Source organism: Lissotriton vulgaris, chromosome 1_2, assembly GCF_964263255.1.
Source record: "Lissotriton vulgaris chromosome 1_2, aLisVul1.2, whole genome shotgun sequence".
NCBI lineage: Eukaryota > Metazoa > Chordata > Amphibia > Caudata > Salamandridae > Lissotriton > Lissotriton vulgaris.
In genome coordinates this window covers 171,511,694-171,536,376 of record NC_141686.1, presented here as the reverse complement: position 1 = coordinate 171,536,376, position 24,683 = coordinate 171,511,694, and the positions used below count along the sequence as shown (strand labels likewise).

The window sequence follows — 24,683 nt, the reverse complement described above, 5'->3', positions numbered from 1 at the left end:
AAGTTATGCATCTACCAAGATACACCACAGTAAATATGACTCAACACAGTGCATTTTTTATGCTGCTGGTGCGTCACAAAAAGTGACGCACCAGCGTCGCAAAAGTGACACATGGGCCTCATAAATAAGCCTCTTGATGTGCCTGCCTGTAGGAAAAGTAGTTTGCATCTACAAGTCACCCCGGTAAAAGAAGGAAATGCAAAATTCTGTGTGGACAATTATTTCTCATTGGGTTAGATCTGATTTATTTTGACATAAGTTTGTGCTTACGTTTTATGATTATTGTTAGACCTTTCATCCTTAGGGTGGTCTTCCCCCAACTTTTTGCCTATTTACCTCCACTTTTTGATATATCTGTTTGCTGGCCATAGGACTCTCAACACTTTACCGCTGCTAACCAGTGCTAAAGTGCATGTGCTTCTCCTCTAAAACCTGGTGACATTGGTTTATACCTGATTGGTATATTTAGCTTACTTATAAGTATCTAGTGAAGTGGTATACCATATTTCCAAGGACTGTAATCTGAATGCTACTAGTGGCCTGAAGCACTGATGCGACCACCACACAATTAGCCTTTCAAACCTGTCTCAGGCCTGCCATTGGAATGCCTGTGTTTGAAGTTTAGTGCCACTTCATCTTGGTATTTAAAACTACTTGGCAAGCTTTAATCTCTTATTTTACTACACATAGGTCACTCCTAAGGTAGGCCCCAGGTAGTCCTAAGGGCACAGTGCTGTGTAAGTAAAAGGTAGGAGATGTACTTTCAAGTTGTACATGTCCTAGTAGTGACAAAGAGCTACATTCTTGGTTCACTACTTTGTGGCCTACTCCACTCATAGGCTAGCATTTGGGATTCTTTAAAACACTTGTGAGCTGTAATTTCTGATTAGAACGAAGAAGCTGAATCATGCTTCATATCTTTGGAATGGTAATGATAAATCCCCTTCAGCGGTAAAGGTGAATTTGACAGTACAATATTAGAAAATACCACATGGCTGGGGTGGCATGCTATGCAGAATAACAATGGATTTAACCCAAAACTCATGACTGGGGCTGAATGTTTGATTTGTCCAGCATTGTGTTTATCATTTGCCTGCACAGCATTTTTAGAAAGTGGAAATGTCTCTGCTCTGCACTGATATATAGCCTCCCCAGATAGCCTGGAAGACACACACACACACATACACACACACACACACACACAGTAACACAATGAAAACATCATAACAATACTCCACATAGGGTTAGAAAAATAGATCATGTTTTTATGAGTAACACAATACCAAAATGGCAAAGAAACAATAAGTAGAAGTTGAGATATGAATGTTCAAAGAATAAACCAAACATAGTGCTTTGAAGTCACTAGCGGTCAAAAGGTTATTTGAGATCGTGAGGGACCGGTACAAATCCAAAGTTGAGGCTGACCGCGATGGAGGGGAGGTTGGCTACAGGACTCACGCAGACCCCACTGAAAAAGTACCTTTGATGGAGCAAGAGTGAAACCAGAAGGCTCGATACATCACTTCTGATACATGCAGGCGATTAAAGCTTTGTCGACAAACCCCTTTAAGAAGCAGGCACTCTGTGGTAGTCGGGTTGTGCTATTGTTTGTCGTCGAGTCACGCAGTCCGTCAAAGCAATGGTGTTGCTCTGCTCCTGCCTCGGTATTGAAGGGTAATGTATCGGTTTTGAACAGTGCATAGTTGTCACTGTGTCAGTTATGACGGTTCTGGATGGCCGACATCACCTCTCAAGGGCCCAGGTTTAGATTGGCACCACTTGACAGGACAGGACTCACAGATTGCAGAGTCCAGTCACTGTTGCAGATTTAAAGTCTTTGATGGCCCTGAAAAATCAGAACAGGGGTCAAGCTAGCAAGCCTTGGAGTCACTCTGGATTCAAGTGAGATGGGTCCAGTCCTTGCCCTTATCAGGGCAGAGATCAGCTATCAGCAGGAAGCAGGGCAGCACTGCAAAGCAGAAAATCTGTTCTTCCAGAGAAGCAGTCAAGACGTGTCAATCCTTGTTGCACAGAATTCTTTACTCCTGACAGAGTTCTTCACAGGTCCAGTAGTGCTCTGTCTTGGTAGGCTCAGCGGCCCAGTACTTCTATCAAGTTGTGCCTTTGAAGTGGGGCTGACTTCAAAGCGCAGGCCTTTGAAGTGCACAGGTCTCTCTTTCTTCCCACCCCTCCTCCAGGCTATCAGTATGGGGTAATCAGCCCTTTGTGTGGGAAACAGGAAATTGACTATTCAGATGTAATTGTCAGTTCCCCCTCTCTCATCCTTCCCAGGAACATCTGTCAGAATACAGATGAGTTCTCTGTCACTCCCATCCTTCCTGTGTTTGTGAATGTCTAGAGGGAATGCATAAAGTGTGGCAGTCACCTATCCCAAATGTGTACTGGTGACAGGCTGCAAGGCACACAGAGCAGTAAGAGCAGAGAAATGACCACTTTCTAGAAGTGGTATTTTTGAAATCTTAATGTTCAATCTAATTTACCATTAAAGAGGATTTATCATTACTATTCCAAAGAAATAAAACATGATGCAACTACTCCTCTCTGTTCAGGAATGACAGCTTTAAGGTGTATTAAGAAATTCCCAATGCTATCCTATGAGAGGAGTAGGCCTCACAATAGTGAGAAATGGATGAAGCTGTCTATCACTACCAGTAGATGTAAAACTTAACCTTTTACTTACACAGAACCATTCCCTTAGGGTTAAATAGGGCTAACTTAGGTGTCACATATGTGTAATAACGGGAAAGTTTAAGTCTTGACAAGGAGTTTTAAATGCCAAGTCAAAGTGGTAGTAAAATGCTCAGACACGGAGGCCCTGCAATGGCAAGCCTGAGACAGGTTTGAAAGGCTAATTGTGTGGGTGACACAATCAGTGCTGCAGGCTCAATAGTAGCACTTAGCTTACAGGTCTGGGTATGTGGTATACAACTTTATAAGTGACTTATAAGTAAACTAAATATGCCAATTGGGTATACTCCAATGCCACCATGTTTAGAGAAGATGTAAATGTACTTTAGCACTGGTTAGCAGTGATAGAGTGCCCAGAGTTGTAAGGCCAACAAAAAGATACAGCAACAGGGCCGGACTGGGAACCAGAACCGGCCCTGGCAAAGTGCTCGGCCGGCCCCCTCCCCCCCTCCGTGAGGAGAGGAGAGGGGGGAGAGGTGCGACTGCGCTCTGTGACAGGGCCGGTTTTCGGCCGTTTTTTGTTACAGGGCCGTTTTTGCAGCATAACGGCCCTGTAAAAAAACGGCCCCAGGGGTCCAAAACCGGCCCCCAACCATGCGGCCCACCGGGGAATTGCCCAGTGCCCTCAACGGCCAGTCCGGGCCTGTACAGCAAAAAGTGGGGATAAGCAAGTGAAAGGTTTGGGGGAAGACCATCCTAAGTATGACCTGTTCAACAGAATATAAGACCTTTAATATATAAATCATTTATGAATGTTAACAGTGGATATCACAAGGAACGTGCTGAGACTTTGGCAGGACAGATTTTTTTGTCCCAACATGGGCTTAGCCTTAGTATGAACTGAGAAGGGGATTATGGGTCAAATGCCTATTATCACAACTCCACAGAAATGGTAGGCATACCACCTTTCTTTCAGAGGGTCAAGAGGAATTTACAGAGTATGCCTACATTTTTTACCACGCAGAAAAGAGGGACTCTCCAGCTCTCGCTTAAACTAGCAGCTGCCCAGAGAGGAAGAAGCAAGCTGCTGCTACTCCAGAGACAGTAAGTCAAGGAGAGGCCCAGCGCTAAGCCGTCCATCTTGATTATGAGGGTGGGCCTCGAGGGAGAGTCCTACTTCTGGTGCACCATAATGTGCCCAGTGTCCTCTCACAATTGAGACCGGGGGCTGTACTGGGTTCTCCAACTGCTGGCACACCCAAGCTCATGGTGCCCCTGCACCCTTATTGGAGGCTCACCACCATGATCCAAGACAGGCAGGTTATTTACCCCTCTGCAGCTGGATGGGTAATATAGAGGGCACTCATGTTGGAACCTTTTGCATATCCATCCACCCGAAAGATGGGTTTACCAGTATTGGCCCTATATTAAGAGTAATTATTTCACACATCAGGTGGTGTGGACAGTCTTCGGAGGAAATTATGGGGATGGAAACTGACTCTTCGCCAGCACGAAAGACAGTGGCGCAAGTCGTGTGACCCTGTGTCGCTCAAAGAATATAGGGCCAAGTTAGCCACATACAAAAAAGGCATCCTTACTAGAAAGGCCGAGTATTATGAGTCCAGGATAAGGGAGGCAAATAACAAATAAAAAGAAACTTTTAGAATTCTAAAGGAGCTCAGTCTAAAGCAGACGCAGGTAGGAGCTACCAGCAAGGCACACTGCAATATATTCCTGTCTTTTTTACTTGATAAAGTAACGGACATCCTAACGGACAACCGTAATACCCCTTTGAGCCAGAGCCCCCTGATTCTGGAGGAGTCACTATGTGACATGAAAGCGTCTATTGCCTCCTTTCCTCGATTGGACCATGACTGCCTGCCTCACATTGCAACCTGAATTTAGTCTGGCTCACCTGCAGACCCATGCCCGCCTAGCATTTTTAAGCTGGCCCTTCCAGCGATGGAGGGAGAGATTCTCACCTTGCTCCATTTATCGCTAGAAGCAGGGAGGGTCCCCAGTAACTTCAAGGAAGCCAAAATAATTCCCCTATGTTAGAAATGGGGGTCCCTAGTGGGCAAGGGCTTGCAGCTTTGTCCAAGTAGGGACCCTTCTTCCTAGTCAGGATAAGGGAGTTACACTCCTAAAATAACCCCTGCTCACCCCCTTGGTAGCTTGGCACGAGCAGTCAGGCTTATTTTAGAGGCAGTGTGTAAATCATATGCACCTAACCGACAGAAATACAGTGTAAGCACTACAAAAGGACACCACACCAGTTTAGAAAAATATCGAATATTTGTATATGCAAGACCAAAAACGATAAGAATCCACAATACAGTACTTAACTCCTTTACCGTAGCGCAAATTTTGCTGTGGTGCTGGAATTCTATTAAGTGGGTAGGGCCGCGACGACCAACGGACATGTGCAGCACTACCGAGGTGGTGCTCGCGACGGCCGTTGGCCGACAAGAGGTTACAAATCTACAGTTATCAAAAAGAAAGCTTTAAAAACAGTTCCTAGAGGTCGATAGCTCCGTCCGGGGTTATCACAGTGTCGTGAGCAAAGAAATCCAAACAGTTCAGGCAGGTTGCGGTGCCGCGGACCAGCTACAGGGTCGGGAAGACCTACAAACAGTACCTGTTAGAGATGCAGGGCGCCGAAGCCCTTGAAGTCACTCGTGTTGCAAGTCGAGCTCCTTTCTGTTGGGATCAGGAGCACTGGCGTCGGCAGTCATCGGGTGCTGCGGTTCGAAGTGCAGTGGTGCGACATGCGTTGCCCTTAGGTCGCGGTGCGAGCAGCGGCTCGGTGGCGTTGTCAGATGGCGTAGTCGGTGAGACCAGGGTCGCGGTGCAAGGTGAAGGCAGTGCTCGTCATGGTGCTGGCAGGTCAGGTGCAAACAGCAGCGTTGTTGTTGCTGAAGCGCTGTCGTCGGCTGACAAACGGGAGTCTTATCTTATCTTATCTTATCTTAATAGGAATTTATAGAGCACACGGTCACCCAGAGGTTTCATGGCGCTGATTAGGCAGGAGTCACATCGAGAAAAAAAAGGTTATGCAAGTGCTTGCTCATACAGCCAGGTATTAAGCAACCTTCTGAATCCCAGGAGATTGTCGCACATCCGGATTGCTAGTGGCAAAGAGTTCCAGAATTTTGGGGCGAGGTAAGAGAACCTACGCCCTCCCTGGCGTTTGAGCTTGAAGGTGGGGGTGGACAAAAGCTGAAGATGGGCAGACCGTAAGTTGCACAGAGGAGCGTGCCTTACTATAAGGCAGCTAATACATTTGGGGCTCCTACCGTGCAGGGCTTTGAAGATTATACACCCTGACTTGAAGGCAGGCGCATTGGGCAATAGGCAGCCAATGAAGTCAATAGTGCCGGCGTCGGTAGGCGAAGGCTGTGGTATGGGATGAGGGCTGTGCAGTGCCCTTGAACCACTGTTCAAGCAGTGGCATCGATTTCGACGTGGAGCATCGTCATCGGGGAGGCCAAGGCGTCGTCGTGAAGAGGGGTGGAGTGCAGTGCCCACAGGTCCCGGTGCGAGCAACGGCTAGGTGGTGGCTTCAGCAGGCGGTGTCGGTGAAACTAGGGTCGCAAAGCATTGCCCTCTGCGGTGCCTTCGGGACACGGAATAGGCAGCAGCGTCATAGACGCGGTCGAGTTGCTTTTCTTCTGTTGCAGCACAAAACACACAGTCCCCAGTGCTGAAAGCAGAAGAGCTTGGAGTCTTTGCTGTTCCTGAGACTTCTTGAACAGGGGGCAAGCTCTACCTGAAGCCCTTGGAGAAACTCACAAAAGTAGATTGCAGAAAGTTTAGTCCAGTCCTTTCACTGCCCAAGACAGAAGCAGCCACTGTAGGCCAACACATCAAAGCACAGAGCAAAGTGGTAGTTCCTCCTCACAGCTTTTCCAGCTCTTCTTCTTGGCTGTCATCTTGATCCAAAAAGAGTTCTAAAGTTCAGGGGTCTGGGCCCCAGCATTTGTATCCAAAAATCCTTTGATCTTCTAGGCAGAGGTTGTCTGTGCCCAGCAAGAACCAGCTGTGCCTTGTCTGGTGGGAATTTCTGGCAGGAGGTGGAGACGGCATTGTCAGAGGCAGACCAGGCCCTTTGAGGTACAAGGAAATCTCCTCCCTCTTTCCCCATTGCAGCCCAGGTCTATTCAGTCCTTTCCCGACCCTACCTAGACTATCTGGTGCCTTCCTGCTCCCCAGCCAGGCAATCCACATTCCAGCAGAGGCACACAGGATGACTGAGCAAGAAATACCTACTTTCTAAAAGTGGTGTTTTCAAACACAGAATGTATAAATCACCTTCACTAAAAGATGTATTTTAATATTCTGAGTTCAGGCATACTAAACTTGAATTTATACCTTGTTCCCTGGGTCAGTTTAGGATTATAAAATGTTATAATCAAACTGCCCATTCTGGCCTATGAGAACAGGTAGCCTTGCAATAGTGAAAAACAAAATGGACTGTAATTCACTATCAGGACATGCCACAAACACCAGGGCATGTCCTACCTTTCACATACACTGCACCTTGCCGGCAGGGGTACTTTGGGCCTACCTAAGGGGTGCCTGACATGTAAGAAAGGGGAAGGTTAGGGACTCACCAGTGTGTGCACGGGCCAAGTCAACATAACAGTCACAGACTGTGTGCAGACTCTGCATTGGCAGGTCTGAGGTACCTTTTCCATGCTACTCATGTGGGTGGCACAATCCGTGCTGCAGGCCCACACATAGCATTTGATTCTCAGGCCCTGGCACACTCAGTGCACTTTACTAGGGTCTGACAAGAAAATCAAACAGCCAATCAGGGAACCACCAATCCATAACAAACTTTTCCACAGGAGCACTTGCACTTTACCACTGATCAGCAAAAACAGAGTCAAAACCGGGAGGGCAGAAAGCAAAAACTCAGGGGAAACACGCCAAAAGATGCCAAGTCTAACATCCTACTAACAAATGTGGCAGCGGACACCACTAACGTGAAGAATTACAGGTCCATATCCCAGCTCCCTTTTCTGGCTAAAATAATGGAACAGCATGCCCTCAAAACCCTGGCCCGATTTATTGAGGAAGATCAGTTACGTGAGGGTCAGCAAGCAGGATTCAGGGCCCACTACAGTACAGAGTTGGTGATGCTGTCGGTGCTGGATGATATCAGGCTCACAGTCGACAGCAAGAAGCCATGTGCCCTGGTCCTACTGGATCTCTCGGCGGCATTTGACACGGTCCTCCACTGCCAACTCCTAGCACGAATTAGGGATATAGGCATCTGCGGGATTGCACATCAATGTATAACCTCCTTCCTGACAGACCGGACTCAAAGGATCAAGATGGGGGACTGCGTGTCCAATAGAGGGTCACTAACCTGTGGAGTCCCACAAGGGCTAGCACTGATGCGGGGAAGTGTGGCTCACTGGTTAGAGCAGGCAGACCCTGAAGCTGAGGTCAGACCTAGGACCAGGGTTCGATTCCCGACGCGGCAGGGTCTTGAGCTCAAATGTCCATGGACTCGATAATTCTCGCTTCGGTGCCTGACCTAATCATGGGTTCACACTCTGCAACTCTGGGCATTAAGCTTGCTTAATCTCCACAACGGCCCCCCGCGGCGGGATGCCTGGCTTTCACCTTGGGGATGCCCTGTAGGGGCTATCTCACAGGGAAAAGCCAGGATGGGTTCCCAAGGCAAGCGCGGAGATACCCCTTCGGGGGTCGATTCTGGTGCTATATAAGAAACATAATAATAATAATAATAATAATGTTGCTTTTGTTTAACATCTATCTTAGACCGTTGGTGGGGGCCCTGGACCATATGGACTGCCAGATGTTCAACTATGCAGACAACACACACTTATTCTTACAAATTGACAACACTCCACAAGCACACACACGCGTACAAGATATCCTTCGATACATGGTCAATTGGATAACAGCAAATTCACTTATGATTAACCCTGACAAAACAGAGCTCCTAGCGATCACAACAAGAACAACCAACCTCTTTTCGCTTCAGGGGCTGGGAGCCACACCGACTCCAGACCCAGATGTAAAAAGCCTTGGTATTAGAAAAGCCGACAAACTTACACTGTCTAATCAAGTGTCCTCTGTGGTTGGGACCTGCAAAGGCCTGTTGAGGAAGTTGAGGAAATGATCTCCCCTTCTTTTATGTACCACCATGCGGACGGTGGTGACTGCTCTGATTATGTCCTGCCTAGATTATGGCAATGCGCTATATATTGGTCTACCGGAAAAGCTTCTAGGCAAATTACAAGTAATGATGATGCCAGGCTGATCTTTAAGCTCCCTAGACGGGCACAGGCCACACCTCTTCTGAAACAGCTTCACTGGCTCCCCGTCAAACAGCGATCCAGATTAAAGGGCCTCTGCATCGCCCACAAGTCCCTTCATGGACAGGCCCCAGAATACATCAATTAGCGGTTGGAGAGATACGTCCCTGGTTGTTCCCTCCGGTCATCAGAGGGAGGTTGGTTGGCCTGGCCATGGTTCAACAATAGGACCAAAGGGGGTACAGCCTACTCGGTCCTGATCCCACAGCTATGGAACAAGTTACCAGGAAACCTCTGGTTTGAAAAAGCCCTCCTTCCCTTTATGAAAAAACTGAAAACCTTCCTCTTTACAGAGGCTTGGACCTAAGGAAGAAAGTGACTCTGGGCTAACAATCACTAATCTGGGGAAGCCATAGCCAATCTCATTTAGCGCTTAGAGACCTGCAGGTATTAAGCGTTATATAAATCTCAATTAATATTAACAGCTGTTTCTTTCTCTGCCTAGCACAATAACTCTCAGGTCTCTACAGGCCTTTATTTTCGGTTAGAGGAGCAAGCTAAGGGTCAGATATACCTAGGAGCATGTTTCAGGCAGCCCTTCAAAAAAGCAATTTATCAAGGGATGTATTCATGTTTTGCTACTGGAATCCTTCTACTGAAAGGTAGTGCGAACCCATTCACAAACAGGATGGTGAATCCTCCCATTTAATGTTTACAAAAAACATTTTTTATGAACAGGCAGTGGTCCATGGGATTACTCATAAAAAATATCTGTAAAGCCTTTTTAAATGTTCTTCCTTCTAGGCAAATGGGCTGCACTTGGGGGAAAAAAGACATGATGGTCTGCTGACCTCACCAGGCAACCATCTCTGTGATTGTTGCCAATCATAGTGGGTTGTAATTTGCAACCCATCTCATGTATATTAGGTCGGATTGTGACCCACTACGGATGGCACTTTTGCAAATCAACCTATTAGTACATAGGTTTATTCGCAAAATCGAAAATGATTCGATGAAAATGAGTCCGAATTTGGAACCACTTTTACCAAATAAATTCTTAGAACATCTGGCTCTAAATACAAACAACCACAGTGGGGAAACTGTGGACAACATTCTATGAAGGCTCTTTAGGCCTTTTCCCCAATTTCTAAAAGTGCTCAGAATGATGGTCCGTCACTAGGCGCTAAGTGTCACTCACATGAGCTGTTAAGCAGTGGCTTCAAAAGCATAGTTCTCCCCTTACTGCTCACCTATTATGAGACACACATACAACAACATGTTTCCCAGTGCCTTTACTATGCAGAGCCCTTCATTCTAATAATATAATTGCCAGCTTTGGTAAGAATCTGTAACTCTATTTAAATCTAGAATGGTGTGATGTTGCACCTCTGTCCTTACAGTAGAGCTCTGCTTCACAGGGTGACTCTTACCAACTATGACTACTACAAACTGAGTAGATCCCAGCAACAGTACACTTTGGGCCCGATTCACAGAACTAACTTAAGACAAAATCCTAAACTTACTACTTTTGGTATCCACAGAAGTAAGGATTTTCTCTTAAAACAGACTTAAGACAGACAGACGTAAGACAGACTTAAGTTAGGATTCGGTCTTAAGTCAGTGTGAAGTCTGTCTTAAGTCTGTTTTAAGACAAAATCCTAACTTCGGTGAATACCAAAAGTAGTAAGTTTAGGATGTTGTCTTAAGTTAGTTCTGTGAATCGGGCCCTCTGTTTTCGTCCAGAAGGTTGAAAAGCTGAGTTGTGCTTATCAGGATTTGAACGTAAAACCTGAACATTTGCAAGCGGAATGCAGAGAGCTTACTCTGCACAACCACTACAAATATACCTAAAAAGCTGCTCCCTCCTCCGTGCTAAGCGAGTCAGGGTCAATGGAGTCCTGGACTGCACCACCTACCCAGTTCTAGACTGGTACTCAGCTCACTGAGCTATTTTTCCATTACAGGAACTACTTGATTGACCGTTGGCTAGGTTAGTTAATGATACTTTGGCAATTGAATGTAGAATTTAAAATAAAGTTTTGCATCAGGGCAACAAATTAAAGCAAAATGTTTTCCTACGAATTGTCCTACTTTTGATAAGGAGCAGAACACACTGATCTTGCCAATGTTCTCAATTGTGATAAGTGGCACGACGTTTCATAAAGATTTGTTTCCAGTTGTTTACTAATCCAGCAGCTGGAATACCACAAAATACATTTGCCCTCTCTTAATTTTAGGTAATGTGGCCCCCACTCCTCGAAATGATGAAGACATTTTTGGGAAATCAGAGGCTGGGCAGGCACAGTTCTGTTGTTTATGTCAAGCAAACTAGCAAAAAAAAAGGATTACAGTCCGATCTTAGAGTTGGGTTTTAATAATAATAGTAATAATAATAAAACATTTATAAAGCGCATGGCTGCACAAACTGTGTGCCCCCGCGCTAACTGCTAACTGAATCTATCAGAGGGAGAGGGGGGGAGGGGAAAAGGAAAATAATTATTGAGGGAAGAGGTGTGTTTTTAATTTAGCTCTGAAGAGCGTTTCTGAGGGTTCCATACGCAAATGAACTGGTGGAGCATTCCAGTGCTTAGCTCCAAGGTAGCGAAAAGATCTTCCTCCCATTCTGGCTCTGTAGATACGGGGAAGTTTGAATTGTGTCAGTCCAGAAGATCTTAGGTCTCTGAGGGGACGATGGATAGACATCAGATTTCTGAGATAGATAGGTCCTTTATTGTGGGCGATTTTATGGGCATAGCAGAGGCTTTTGAACCTGATTCTTTCCCTAACAGGGAGCCAGTGAAGTTTGGAAAGGGCTGCGTTGGAAGATGTTCTTCTGGGAAGACCTAGTACCATGCGGGCGGCTGCATTCTGTATGCATTGTAGCTGGTGTAACTGTTTTTGGTTAAGGCCTAATAGGAGAACATTTCCATAGTCTAAGTGGGGAGTTATGAGAGCGTGCACTATGGTTTTTCTGGCCTCCGTAGGGATGAGATCAATGATCTTTCGTAGTGTTTTTAGAGTGCCGAAGCATTTGCCTGTGATTTTATTGACTTGAGATTTTCCCGAAAGATCCGCGTCAATCGCGGTTTTCAGGATTGCGAATAATTGATAATAAATGTGTCACAGATGCAAAAACATTCCTCCAGTCTCCTGTCTGTAAGATTCCTTTGTGTGTGTAATCTGCCTCTTGCTGTTTCACAGCATGTTTTGCATCTGCAGATGTGCGCCACCATCCAGCTGTTGTTACTCTTCGGAAGGAGTAAGCAACAGCACATAACATGAGAGGCCAAAGCCTTTTCAAAGAGCAACCCTCGAAAGCTGGTGTTCCCACGCTTTCATAGAGAAAGCAAAAGTTGATTTTATTCTCTTTGGGCCAGATGTAGGTGGCCAAATACCAAGCGGTAACGCATACATTTGAAGAATTTCTATGTTACTGACCGGTATTTGGCTGAGAGCAATGTAGGTGAGTTTAAACCTACTTGCAAAATACGGAATCGCAAAATTGTGATTCCTTATTTTGCTCTTGCATTTAAAGAATCAGAAATTGCGATTCCTTAAATGCAATGTGAGCAGCACAAAAAAAAGTGCACTTCAGCCTCAAGGAATCGCTAATTACCACCAACTTCAAGTTGGTAATAAATACTGATTTCCTTTAAAAAAGCACTTTTTTGCTTTTTTAAAAGTGCCATGTAACACACATCCATGCCCTTTGGGCATGTATGTGCGCCACATGGCACACATGCACATTTCAGCTGTGCAACAGGGTGTCCTTTTGCAGGGGCGGTGGGTGACATTTGAAAGTGGTGGGGCGCAAAGTGATTTGCATACTGCACCGTAGCGAGCGAGCGTAGCGAGCGAGCCCAAACCCCAAAAGGGGGGTTTGGGGGGATAACCCCCCCCAAGAAAAATTTGAAAAAAAGGAAGAAAAATCGTGCATTTTCAAGCAAATTTGAGAAAGCAGAAAGGTTAATAAAGCAATTGTGAAAGTGCAGGTATTACATTAATAGATGGCATAACATAGGTAGCTTCTTATTCGGTATAACCACAGAGCTTCATACAGTCCGTCCTATTATGCTCAGGTGCTGAATTCAGACTATAAGACTTTCATGGAAATCTCAGCTCTAAGAGTAGAAGAAGTTGCACAGCAGTTGGGAAACAGCCTTCACAAAGCATTGGGAACCACGCCTTACCTTTACCACGTTTACAGTAAATAATGGAAATAATAAAGTATTAACATATTTGTGTTTGTTAGTCACTTGAAATGAGAAATGTTGCCCTGTCCAATGTATCAATACCAAAAACATGCACTTACCACTACCCTCATTTTCAGGCTACCAGACCTCTGTGTGATTTTGATAGCATTTAGAAGCTTAGCCCGGGATCTCAAATCTGCCAGTACTTTTGCCCAAGGTAGCTCTCTGTATTTGTCTACACCTTCTAAAATCAAATGCAAGGAGAATGTTCCAGTTTTGGTTCTAACTGTTCTCAAAGTGGAACAGGTGATCTGAAATGTAAAATTTAGTGAGAACCCTAGTTGACAATTTACCAAAAAGGTATGTAGTGCTTCTGTTACGGCATTGGAGACCTTGGACATCTATTTATAAACTGGGCCTAGGCGGGTGGCAGGGAAAAACACAGAAAATGCTAACAGGTAAAGAAAAATACTAGCCAAAACTAAAACACACACAAACATCACTTAGAAACCGTCTCACTTTACTGCAAAATCCACCCCAGACCTTATCCCTCACTTAGTCGCATTGTGACTGTTAGGCAATCCTTGATACCCCCATGGTATCCCTGGGCCTTTTGAGGTGCATCCAGTATCCCAAGACATTTCTCTAGATATCCACACCACAGCATATTTACTGAACGGAAATAATGTGTTTTTTGTGCAAGAATCATGTATTTTTTCAAGTCAATTATCAGCCCTTTGCCCTGCCGTGGTATTTAAGGTGGTACTTTTTCGGAGACAGGTGACTGTTCAGGGGCCAAATGTGGTCAGGCGTAAACTGATTTGCATACTGCACCATAGCGTGCGAGCGAGCCCAAAACCCATAAGGGGGTTTTGAAAAAAGAGAAGAAAAATCGTGCATTTTCAAGCAAATTTGAAAACTTACAAACTTGCAAGTAACAAAAGGATCTCTCTGACAAAAGCAGTGACTCACTGACCTATTTACATCATATGCATGTTGTAATCTGCATCAGGTACATGTTCTTTGCAGCAGGCACATTAACCTTCTGCGCTGCCGCCTGCTGCCCTGTTCACTACTGGGACCACAAACATAGGCTAGCTCTGCCAGACTGCCAACGCACCTCCATATATAGGCCAACAACTGATTTTTTTGTTTTATATAGCGAAATAGACCCGAGACATCGGGTATCAGAGCGCTTTACATGAGCACCAGTTTTGTTACATTACCATTAATACCTAAATAAACCTCACTTTACATGAATGTGTCTTATAAAGAGTCTTGGATAAATAGGGTGAATGAGCACAACACATAAGCGGCAACTTGCTTATTCATCTCAACCCTTTGGAACCCTACATGCCTTGCCCTTTCTTCCACCCTGCCGTCCATGCGGCAGCAACAAATGTCATTGAACCACTGCCACATTGTCAACTTTGAATTACAAAATATGTTAGACTTTTTGATGTAACATTCTCAACAAGCAAGGCATTGTAAGCAGCTTGAAACAAGCATTTACAATGCAATGGTTTCGCCTTTGGAAAAGTTAGAGCTATTGGCATTGTAAATGACAAAATTTTTATTTATGTGTTGGTTTTGAAAACAGATAAATAAATGACATTGTCATTAGCTTAATCTCTGCAGTCACTCTGCAGTCCCTAGCACTCCATAGCACTCTGTAGTCACTCTGCACTCCCTAGCACTCTGCACTCCCTAGCACTCCCTAGCCCTCCCTAGTCACTCCGCACTCCCTCGCACTCCGCACTCCCTCGCACTCCGCACTCCCTCGCACTCCGCACTCCCTCGCACTCCGCACTCCCTTGCACTCCCTAGCAGTCCCTAGTCACTCTGCACTCCCTAGCACTCCTGGTCTGGTGCAGCTCATACTTCTCACTGATGACACCACCCATGCCAGCTCTTCACAAGCTTTAGATCTTTTTTTAAAGCTACAAAAAATATTTGGTGTAATCGATTCACACAGTATTGCCGTATTCCTTACCAATCCACTTCATCACATAACTGTTACCACAAAACATTTCTGCACACCTCTAGTCTCCAATCTGCTAACGTTATAACAACCATTCAGTGACCCTTTGCTCTTTTATGCGGAGCACCTCAAAGTGAAACTCATACGTGCTGGTATTTATTCACTTATCAGGCTGTCTGCGCCCATCCTATTCCAGTGTGACATTAGCACACACTCCACATCGGCGGGGGAAAGGCGGATCGGGGGGGGGGTTGATGGGTGAAATAGCGAGTAAATGCATTTCAGTGGATGGGTGATTATATTGGTTTTGTGAATGGGTTTATGCGTAGATGGATGAGTGGGTACATGAGTGAGTGATTCGATAGGCGAATAAGCAGATAGGTGGATTAGTGGATCGAAGGATGGGTGAATGGGCTGATGGGTGGCTTAGTAGATGCCTGAGTGGATAAATGGAAGGGTTGATACATGGGTTGATGAATCAGTAACTGGGAGGATGAATGAGGTGAGTGGATGATTGAAATGGTGAGTGACTGTGCAGATTAACACCTGCATCAGACTTCTCACAAAGCTTTATCACAAGATCTTATACTTGTGTTCCGCAGCAGGAGAGCAGCAGGGTCAGTGGAGCCACATCATATGGTGAACCCCCAAATCACAGCAGCCTAAATTTGTAAATGTTATGCCGGGTCACTCCTGGTAAGGAACTTTACTCTGCCTGTTGTTGCTTTGCAGAAGCAGTGCTGCACATTGTGGCTGAAGTAGCAGGGGCCAGTGATCTTTAAGCTAAGCACAACTATGGTTGAAAGATAACACCACACATCAAGGGGCATGATTGTTGCCCTCTGACCCCCCCTGTTTGACCCTCAAGCCCTAGCTGTGAATATAATGTATATGTATAGACGTTAAAGGGCTAAAAGGAGGGAGGGTGGGTTCTAATGACTGTGGCGAGTGGACTAAGGGTAGTGAAGATTATTGATAAGTAACTGAGCATTACAAAACTCGCCCAAATATCCCTGAAATTAATTAGGAAGGGGAAATGCATTTTGGTTTCATTAAACCAGGCAATATACTAATAAAGTCCTCGGACCCGGTTTCGATTTCATGGTTTTAAATTAGGTTTTTGCATGACACTCTCCCATAAAAACACACTACAGCAGTCGCCGAAACAATCGATATAACACATCTAGTCCTGTCAAGTATCACGCATCAGGTGTGACAGTCACGCATTTCAGTGCGGTGTTCCGCATCACCGCACTGAAATGCATTGTCACGCATTAGCCACCACCTACTAGCACGCGCCACCAGCGGCACCTCACCAGCTTTCTGTGGTTCACTTCTCACGAGAGACGTGCTGCGGTTGCTGGGCTAGTTCCTAAATAGTTAAATCGCCATCTGCGCTTAGCTCTGGGGTGGCTGAGAGCGCCACATTGTATCAACTCACTCTGCTCCAGCTCCCTGCTGTTGCCAACAATGTTATAATGCGCAATATCTAGCGGCGCCGGCGCGGCGCGCGGCTGCTTACAGAGTGCTGTCAGTCATGGCACACCATGGGGGGCCGCCTGGATTTAATCCGGATGTGCAGGTAGAGTGTCATCACGTCCTGAGTCTCTCTCTCATGGCTGCCTGCCGCGCTAGAGGCATGACGATCGCATCGCGGCGGGCGGCGCAAAAATCTACTGCAGCGAGCTCACAGTGAGGTTGGCCATGATCGAGCAATGCCGGGCCCCGGGAGGAGTGGCCAGGCAGCCTGAGAACAGGTAGGCTGCAGAGAGTGCACCATCGATGGGCAGCAGTGCAGTCACGGACCGCTGCAGTCTCTAAACTCAAAGTAAGTGATTTACTCGGTGACACAGTATACGGACAGGTTAGCACCTGCATGCATGGAAAATGTTTGCAAGATAAAAGTGTGGCAACAACTAATGTGGAAGTAACCCTGTGGTTTTAATGCGGTAACACTCAGATGGTGAGGTAGCAAAATGTATGTTTAGCAATGTGCAAGGCTGGATATTAGATTCGGCGAGTGAACCCGTGCGGCCGCTGCCAGAGTCATGGTGCATCATTAGTGGAGCTTACAGTCCTGGACTGCGGCAGACCGGATGTAACGGCGGGAGCTCACTCAAGTAAGTGTTAGGGCATTAGTACTAAATCAGGCCTCCAGGCTCTCAGCTTAACATTGCTACACTACTTTGGGGTCCAGCCATCCGCACCGTGCCCGGGGAGGGGAACAGTTAGCTATAGAGGCAGTGATTGCATTACTGGAGGAGGTGGGGTAGGAGGAGGGGAGTTGTGAAACACCAAATGCCACCTCTTAATGTATTGAATTGCGTCTAGGAGTGAAATACATTTTAGACTAGTCACCACCTTTGTTCGAGACAGTAAAACTGCATTGCCACCAAGAAATAGTTTGAAACACCCACGACTCTGCTGGGAAGTATCTTTACTTTGTTCATCTAATGCTGCAGACCTGGGAGCAACAGGCTGCATTATGGTGGAAAAGAAGATATAAGTATCAAAACAAAAGAGAACAAAATAAACACATCAGTAAATATAAACATGGACAGGGGAGCGGGCAGAGGAGCGGATTCTTAAAGGAGATAATAAAGGCAGTGATCGAAATTATTATTTTTTGAAAATTTCAAAGGCAGAATTTATTTAGGTGTTTTTGGAATAACAAGTGCGTGATGCGAGTGCAATGATCTGAAGGCACGGATTTCTGAACTGTTTCCACCACGCCTAAAATCACTGATCATGCTTGCGCATAGTCCAAACTTGGACATTTCCAGAATTAGCGATGGCGGGCTGGTTTCTGTGACCCTTGGATGAGTGAGAGACATACATTATACTGTGTGCTGACTGAGCTTTGTAATTTGATGGACTTTCAAATTGTGCCGGCTAAGACATGTAAGGGCTGAGTAAAGGTAATCAAACTTTCAGTGCCTGAGCAGCACCGCTCTTTTTTTACCTAGGTTTTTTTTTAAATCAAACTTCACCTCAAATGCAGACAAGGATAACAGATATTAAGAAAATTTATGTTTGTTCCAGTGGGGACTCAAGTTTATTTTTTTATTTTCTCACATTCTTACATCTTTCTGTTGTGGGCTGGGTCTTACGTGTGACAGAGAGGCCCTAGAGTTTACACTGATACTCTGCATCCCGATCTCCTTGATTGACTGCTGGCAGCAAGGAGAATCTAGGGGGGGCAGTGTAGGCAAAGGCTGGATAAGGCATCTGTGTTTTTTAGTAGCTCAGCTAACTTGCTATGGCTGTTAATAAGTAAAACGAATGCTTCAATTATTCTAACCTACCTACATCCCTGGTCTGTAGTGTACAGAACCTGAGAATTGTGGAGTCACATATTCTGACTCTGCCTGCTTTTCAGTTGCCTGCTGTTAGTGCACTTTACTTAAATTACTGCTTAAATTCTTGTTGCTCAAATGGGTGCAATATTTTTGATATTTATACGTTTCCCTCATCTTCATCGTGTGATATTGCCGGCGATTAAGTGTCACTCATAGTTGTTGAAATGGCACTCATAATTTCACTGAAAATATGAAAATGTCACACACAGCAATCTGACACCTTGGCAGCTATGCACATCTATTATAATGACGCCAGTATCCATTACTGCACCGTATCTTACCTGATCTGTGTTCATCTTGTCATTAGGCGAGCTGTGGATTTCTGCATGAAGTTTCCTTTGCACAGTCTTTCTGTTATCGCTGGGATTCAATTGTTTGCCTTGGAAGCCGTGATTTGGAGGACTGCTTGGTCTATGCTCCAAAACCCCACTACTGTCGGAATGATTATGCTGCGCGATGGCCCAGTGAGGTGAGAGCAGGCGCTACATTTATCCTCCTCGCCCGTAACCTGAGCAGAGGATTCCAGCGGCCCTGCACACTGAAGTGTTGCTCCGGACTGGTGGGCCCTTGGGGGCAGGTGCAGCCATCTTACCCCTTCCGGAGAGCCAGCCGAGTCTTCCCAGGGTGGCGAGGGGCGGGTGGGACCCACAACTCCGTGAGGAGGCTAGCACAGGTCGGTAGACATTTCTTTGTAATTATTACCTGTGTGTGTCCTGTTTTTTTTTCCGACTCAGGGTTGGGACAGTCAGTGGCTTCTATTTTGGGAGCCTGAAGAGCTGGCGCTTACATCTATGAGGCGATAACATGGAATGGAGCGGGCCTGCGCGCAGGTAGTTATTTATTTTACGCTTATTGAGTGGCGCTCGGACCCCCTGCCTGGCGTTCCACTGTGCTCCGGGGCAGAATAAGTGGCTTGCCGGTAACAGCCGTTCTCCTCTCTAGCACTTGCATATTTAATTGATTCAGCCTCACTGCCAAAGTCGCACGTAAACAAATATTTTTGAAGAGGCCCTTCACGCGAATATCTTCCTTCCTTGACAGGATCAGGATATCCCACCCCCACCACCACCACGCGCGGCATCCAATGATGGATGCTGCGCGATGGACCAGCCAATCCTGGCACAGTATAGAGCGCCAGGATTGGCTAGGGGGTCACATTTGCTGCTCGCCCTGTTGCCCTTTGGAAACCCGGGCTGTGGCAGCAAGCAAGCACCCCTGGGTCCCGCTAGGGAACTTACAGTGCGCATGCTTGAGAAAGTTGCTCACTTTCCCAAGCATGCGCACTGTAAGTTCCCCAGGGGGACTGTCACTGCGCACTACGGTCTGGTCTGCTGCAGCCTGAGTGTGGACTGTCACTCAAGCTGCAGCAGGCCACCCCCCTACGCAATTCTCGCCGGCGGCTTTACTAATTAGGAGATATACGCCGCGATGCGTGTCCATGGTGGCTGGTGGGGCTACGCCCGTACGCCCCAATGGACGCACCGCGGCTGTCCTTTTGACACCCTGGCACCCTAGAAATAGTTCCAGCTATTTGTGATTATTCAATACCGAATGGCAAATAGTGAATATCTTCCCATTCATTCCTATGGGCCTCCTAGCCTTCCTTATTAACGAATCTCAATTAGCGATTCGTTATTAAGGAATATTAAGAAATCGCTAACATTTTAGCGAAAACTACCTACATTCAATTTAGCCAGTCCTTAATAGCGGTTCAGTCAAAATCGCTATTAAGGACTCGCTAAATTGAATTTTCCTGCATCTAGCCCAGTGGACTATGGGGCCTGGTCCCAAACAGCATTTTGTAGAACATGTAGTTGTATTACAATAGCACTGCACCCCTACCACAAAATGCTATTGACAAAGCCACGTGTGGAAGTCTATGTATGACACATACGCTCAAATTCACAAAGCCACCCAAAGGATGCAATATGTAAGCAAATGAAAGTAGTACACAAATGCACAAACAACTGTAAAATATTATTAAACATAAATCATGAAAGCAAGAAGGCTGAGCCCATAGCCCAGGGAAAGACACACAGTGTGCTCGAGCTCTTGCTCAGCATCTGTGTTTTTCTTTAAATCACATGATGCCCTTTGAACTGAACAGCACGTCTCAGCCGACGCTAGCACTGTGTTCACCGCAGGGAATGTTCTTTCGGACCGATCAAATGCGCGTGACTGCATCCCCTCGAGCGCTCAGCTGTGTCACGTTTGTTTTCCTGGTCGAGAACAGAGCCAAGGTTTGAAGAAACTCCCCCACCCCCTCCAAAGACCCCCTTTCCTGTCTCCATGAAAAAGATGCGCACTTATTTACCCAGACGGTGTCGTATCCCAGCACCCCGATCATGAAGCCGCTGCCGTACTCGATGAAGAGGTTCTGCTTGGTGCTTCGGAAGGTGGACGAGTTCTTGGGCTCGAACCTGGGGTGGCTGGCTGGAAAGAAACACACAGAAACATCCCACTGAGTTACCACTCACACAAGGTATCATGATTGGCATAGGATTTATGACAGCCCCTTGCGTCGCCGGTGACGCACCTTTTAATGCGGGAAATAGTGACGTTTCGACGGCGCAAGTGGCTTGTAAATAAGCCCCAAAGTGCTTCGGGAGGCAAGCAAAGATCACCCGTCTGCCCAATTCCCTATAATTCTTGATAGAAAGATCTAGAAGGTCTCCAGTTTTACTCATGTGCATTTAAACCATTAATCTGCTGTCCCTGGCAATCTCGATTCCACCACAAAGAGGAGTTTGCATCGGAATTACTGAAGCCATTTTGTACTGCACATAATTTGCCAGATGAAATCTGAATTTATATTCTGAGGTTTCCAGCTCAAAAATGGGAAGTACAGAATCCCCCTTATACCTCATTCCGAACTGTGGAACTCGGATTGATGCGGTAGTACCACACTGGGAAAAAGTGAACTCCAAGATATTGGAATTCCTCCAGGCTGTGTGGTTGCATCACGATAAAACAGACACACCAAAAGAATTATTTGCATACCCGGTTGCCGGCAATTTCAGTGGCGGAGCTAAAGGGGAAGTCAGAGGGCCCAGGGCCCTCCCAGGCTTTATTACTTGTTCTTGGAAGTGACAAAAAAGAAATCCTTTTATTGAATGCTTTACAATCGGTGCCCGGAGACCCCTCACAGCTAGTCCACCGAAGGAACGGCCCATCCCCTCCATTGCACTGTGGAGACTTGGCTCTTTGACCATTTCCCGGTGGAGCTACCTTGTTAGCTATTGAGGAGATGGGCTGCGGACTTCCCCCTTGGCCGTCACCTACCCAGCCGGACATTGGGAAGACATTCCTTCTTCTCTCCGCCGTATCACCTCCCTGTTACCCTTTTACTTTACCCCCTCACCCTTCTACGCACCACTAATTAACCTGTAACATATGTATTTTGTAACAATATTTTTTAGAACTGATGTAAATTTCCTCATGTAAAGCACTCTGATACCTCTGGGTCTAGCCAGATTCATGCGGCAGCCCTTACGCCACCAAAAAGTAGCCACCAAGGTCTCCAATGACTGAGACATCCTTCCTGGACTGACAATGACGGTACCCCATGGGCGGATTCCTTAACTGTTGTACCACGCAATACATCATTATCCCTAAATTTTACCACCATTGTGTGTGCCCTTTACCCAAGCACTCCTTCTCCCCTTGTTCGGGAGGGATCCAGTATTTATGCCCTGGAGTTTCAGAGACCCCCCTGAGAGAGTCCACAGTGCATAGGAAACCACACACAGCGGACGTGTGGGAATGATCCCTCTTACACTGGGATCACAGCACACCAGTCGTCGGACACTGTTTTTCCTCATCTCCCACTCGCGTTTTCCTTCAACATCCCCCTCCTCTTTCCCTCGCTCATTTTTGGTCTACCTCCCATGCTCCTATCCTCTTTTCCCTGATCTCTCCCCCCTGGCCTGCTTTTTTTCCCTTACATCTGTTTTTAACGTATATAACTTCGCTCCAGTGACTCATGTAACTTGTGACTATGCTTTGAAACAATGTTCATCCTCATGTAAAGTGCTCTGATACCTCCGGGTCTAGTCAGCACTATAGAAAAATTTTCAAAAAAATAAAATAAAAAAAATAAAAATAAATACATTCATTTTTGCCAGTAAAGTAGCTCTTGCTCCATGCTGCTCTCCACTTGGACCCTTGCCAGGTGATACTTTTGTGTGTTTTTTGTTTTCTGAGATCAGGAATCATCTCGGCCGGGGTGGGGCCATGTTCACAGCAAAAGAAGAAGAGGAAAATAACTCAACATAGTACATCCTCCAAAGCCACAATAATGCACACAAAAGGTATGACGGTGAACCCAGTTCAATTGGTGCCAAAGTCTTAATGTGGGCATTACAAAAATGTAAGGAAAAGCCTCACCCACCTTCCTGTGGAGTGCTTCATCATAAGCAATTCCATCCCACCTTGGTCGAATAATACCTCCAGAAGAGGGAGATCCTACAGAATGTTTTTTACTGGATGAGTGAGGGATCCAGATTGGATGATAAAAGTATCTCAGTCTAAACCAGAAAGATATCTCTTTATTATAAGGTACACATGGCAGGATCAAAAGAAAATGAATGGATAAGCTGAGGTAGTATGTCTCCCTCATTCTTCTTACCTTCTAACTAACATGTTTCGGTCCTTTTACAGCCCAGAAGGGCCTTGGGGCTTCGTAAGGGTACACAGGTTCCCTATTGTGTCATAGTCCTGACTCAGCCTGTGTTTTTGGCAAGAATAGGTCTTACGGTATTAGCCAATTTGTAAAAACTGCCCTATAATTTAGGGAACAAAGGCTCCACCGGTCTCACCAGAGGGGAGGTCACTCCTGTAGTCACACATTCGTCAAGGCAGTAGTCACACATTCGTCAAGGCAATAGTCCCTCAGGTCACCTATTTTCACCATCCATGGCACCGATTGAATTGACTTAGTGCCTGGGTTCTACACCATACCGTTTGGCGTCATGTTGAAGCACTGAAAAGAGAAACGTGGTGCACTGTTTTTAGTGAGGCGGTCATACGGCAATATCAGCCGTTCATATCACTGCTGCAAGCCAGCTTTGTATACCTGCTACTCTCCTTCAACAGTTGGTGGTAGCTTTGCTGTCACTGTGGCCATGGTTGTGAGGTGCATCAATCCCTCAATCTGCAGCTGTGTCCAACCCAGAGCATTAACCCCTTCGCTGCGGTGGCTATTCCGCCGCAGCGCCAAGGGGGAAGCGGGGCCGCACGGCGGTCCCGTGCTCGTGACGGAACCGCTCCGTCACGGCGCGCGGGTAAGATGTGCTTGTGACGGAACGGTTCCGTCACGGCCACGCCCGCTCTTCAGAACATCATCGCAGGCGCGGAATTCATGCCGCGCAGGCGCGGCGATCGGGCCGTGACGGAACCGTTCCGTCACCAGCACTGCCCACCCGAGGCTCGTGACGGAACGGTTCCGTCACGAGCATGGGAGGGGTTAAAACAGGTGGGTCCTGCAGGTCTCAGACCCGGTAGTAATTAAAAACTAACTTTGAAACCATCCCTGTAGGGTCCTATATTCTCAGTGATAAATTCCTCAACAATGACATCCATGTCAGCAATGCAGTCTCTGTTAACATTTTATATTTTGCATTCTCTAAGATTCGTTTTTTTTCTGGATGCTGTGTGTATGTACTTTTTTCATGCAACATATGAATCTTGTATTGTGAACACTGTGAATGTAGTGGCCTCCAAGTGTCTGAGTTAGTTCAGGTTTGGGTAGGGGCTTAAGATGGGGCACAATTGAGTGCTCTGGAGCTGAGAATGAAGGCAGTGCGAGTTTCTGAAAGGTCCTTTTAGTGGGTCTTAAAGGTGTTCAGACTGTATGCTAATCCAATCCTCGGCCTCTCTCCAGAACACGTAGAGAAGTAGTCACATATGTTATGTTAATGTTAATGTTACGTGGGTATTTGTATAGCGCACGTGCGCCGACAGGTCTCTTGGCGCTGGGGAGTCTCAGTGGGGGAACAGTTAAGCAGAGTAACATCTATTTGTAGGCCAAGGAGAACAACCATGTCTTAAGTTGTTTCCTGAATCGTAGGTAATCGACCTCAAGTCTGAGGGAGGTAGGAAGTGCATTCCCGAGCATTGGACCCAAAAAAGAGAACCGGGTACCACATATGCGTTTACGTCTGATTTTGGCCACAGTCAGAAGGTTTTGATGCATAGATCTCAGAGTGCG

General features: G+C 46.3%; 1 protein-coding gene across 1 annotated transcript in view; it reads right to left on the bottom strand.

The window, feature by feature from the left end:
- Window positions 1-24,683, bottom strand: part of LOC147734778 (pepsin A-like) — a 99,219-nt gene that overhangs the window by 52,648 nt on the left and 21,888 nt on the right. Inside the window, exon 4 of the mRNA XM_086953058.1 lies at window positions 20,790-20,908. Within this exon, the coding sequence (XP_086809184.1) occupies window positions 20,790-20,908 (119 nt within the window). The remainder of the gene's footprint in view (window positions 1-20,789; window positions 20,909-24,683) is intronic.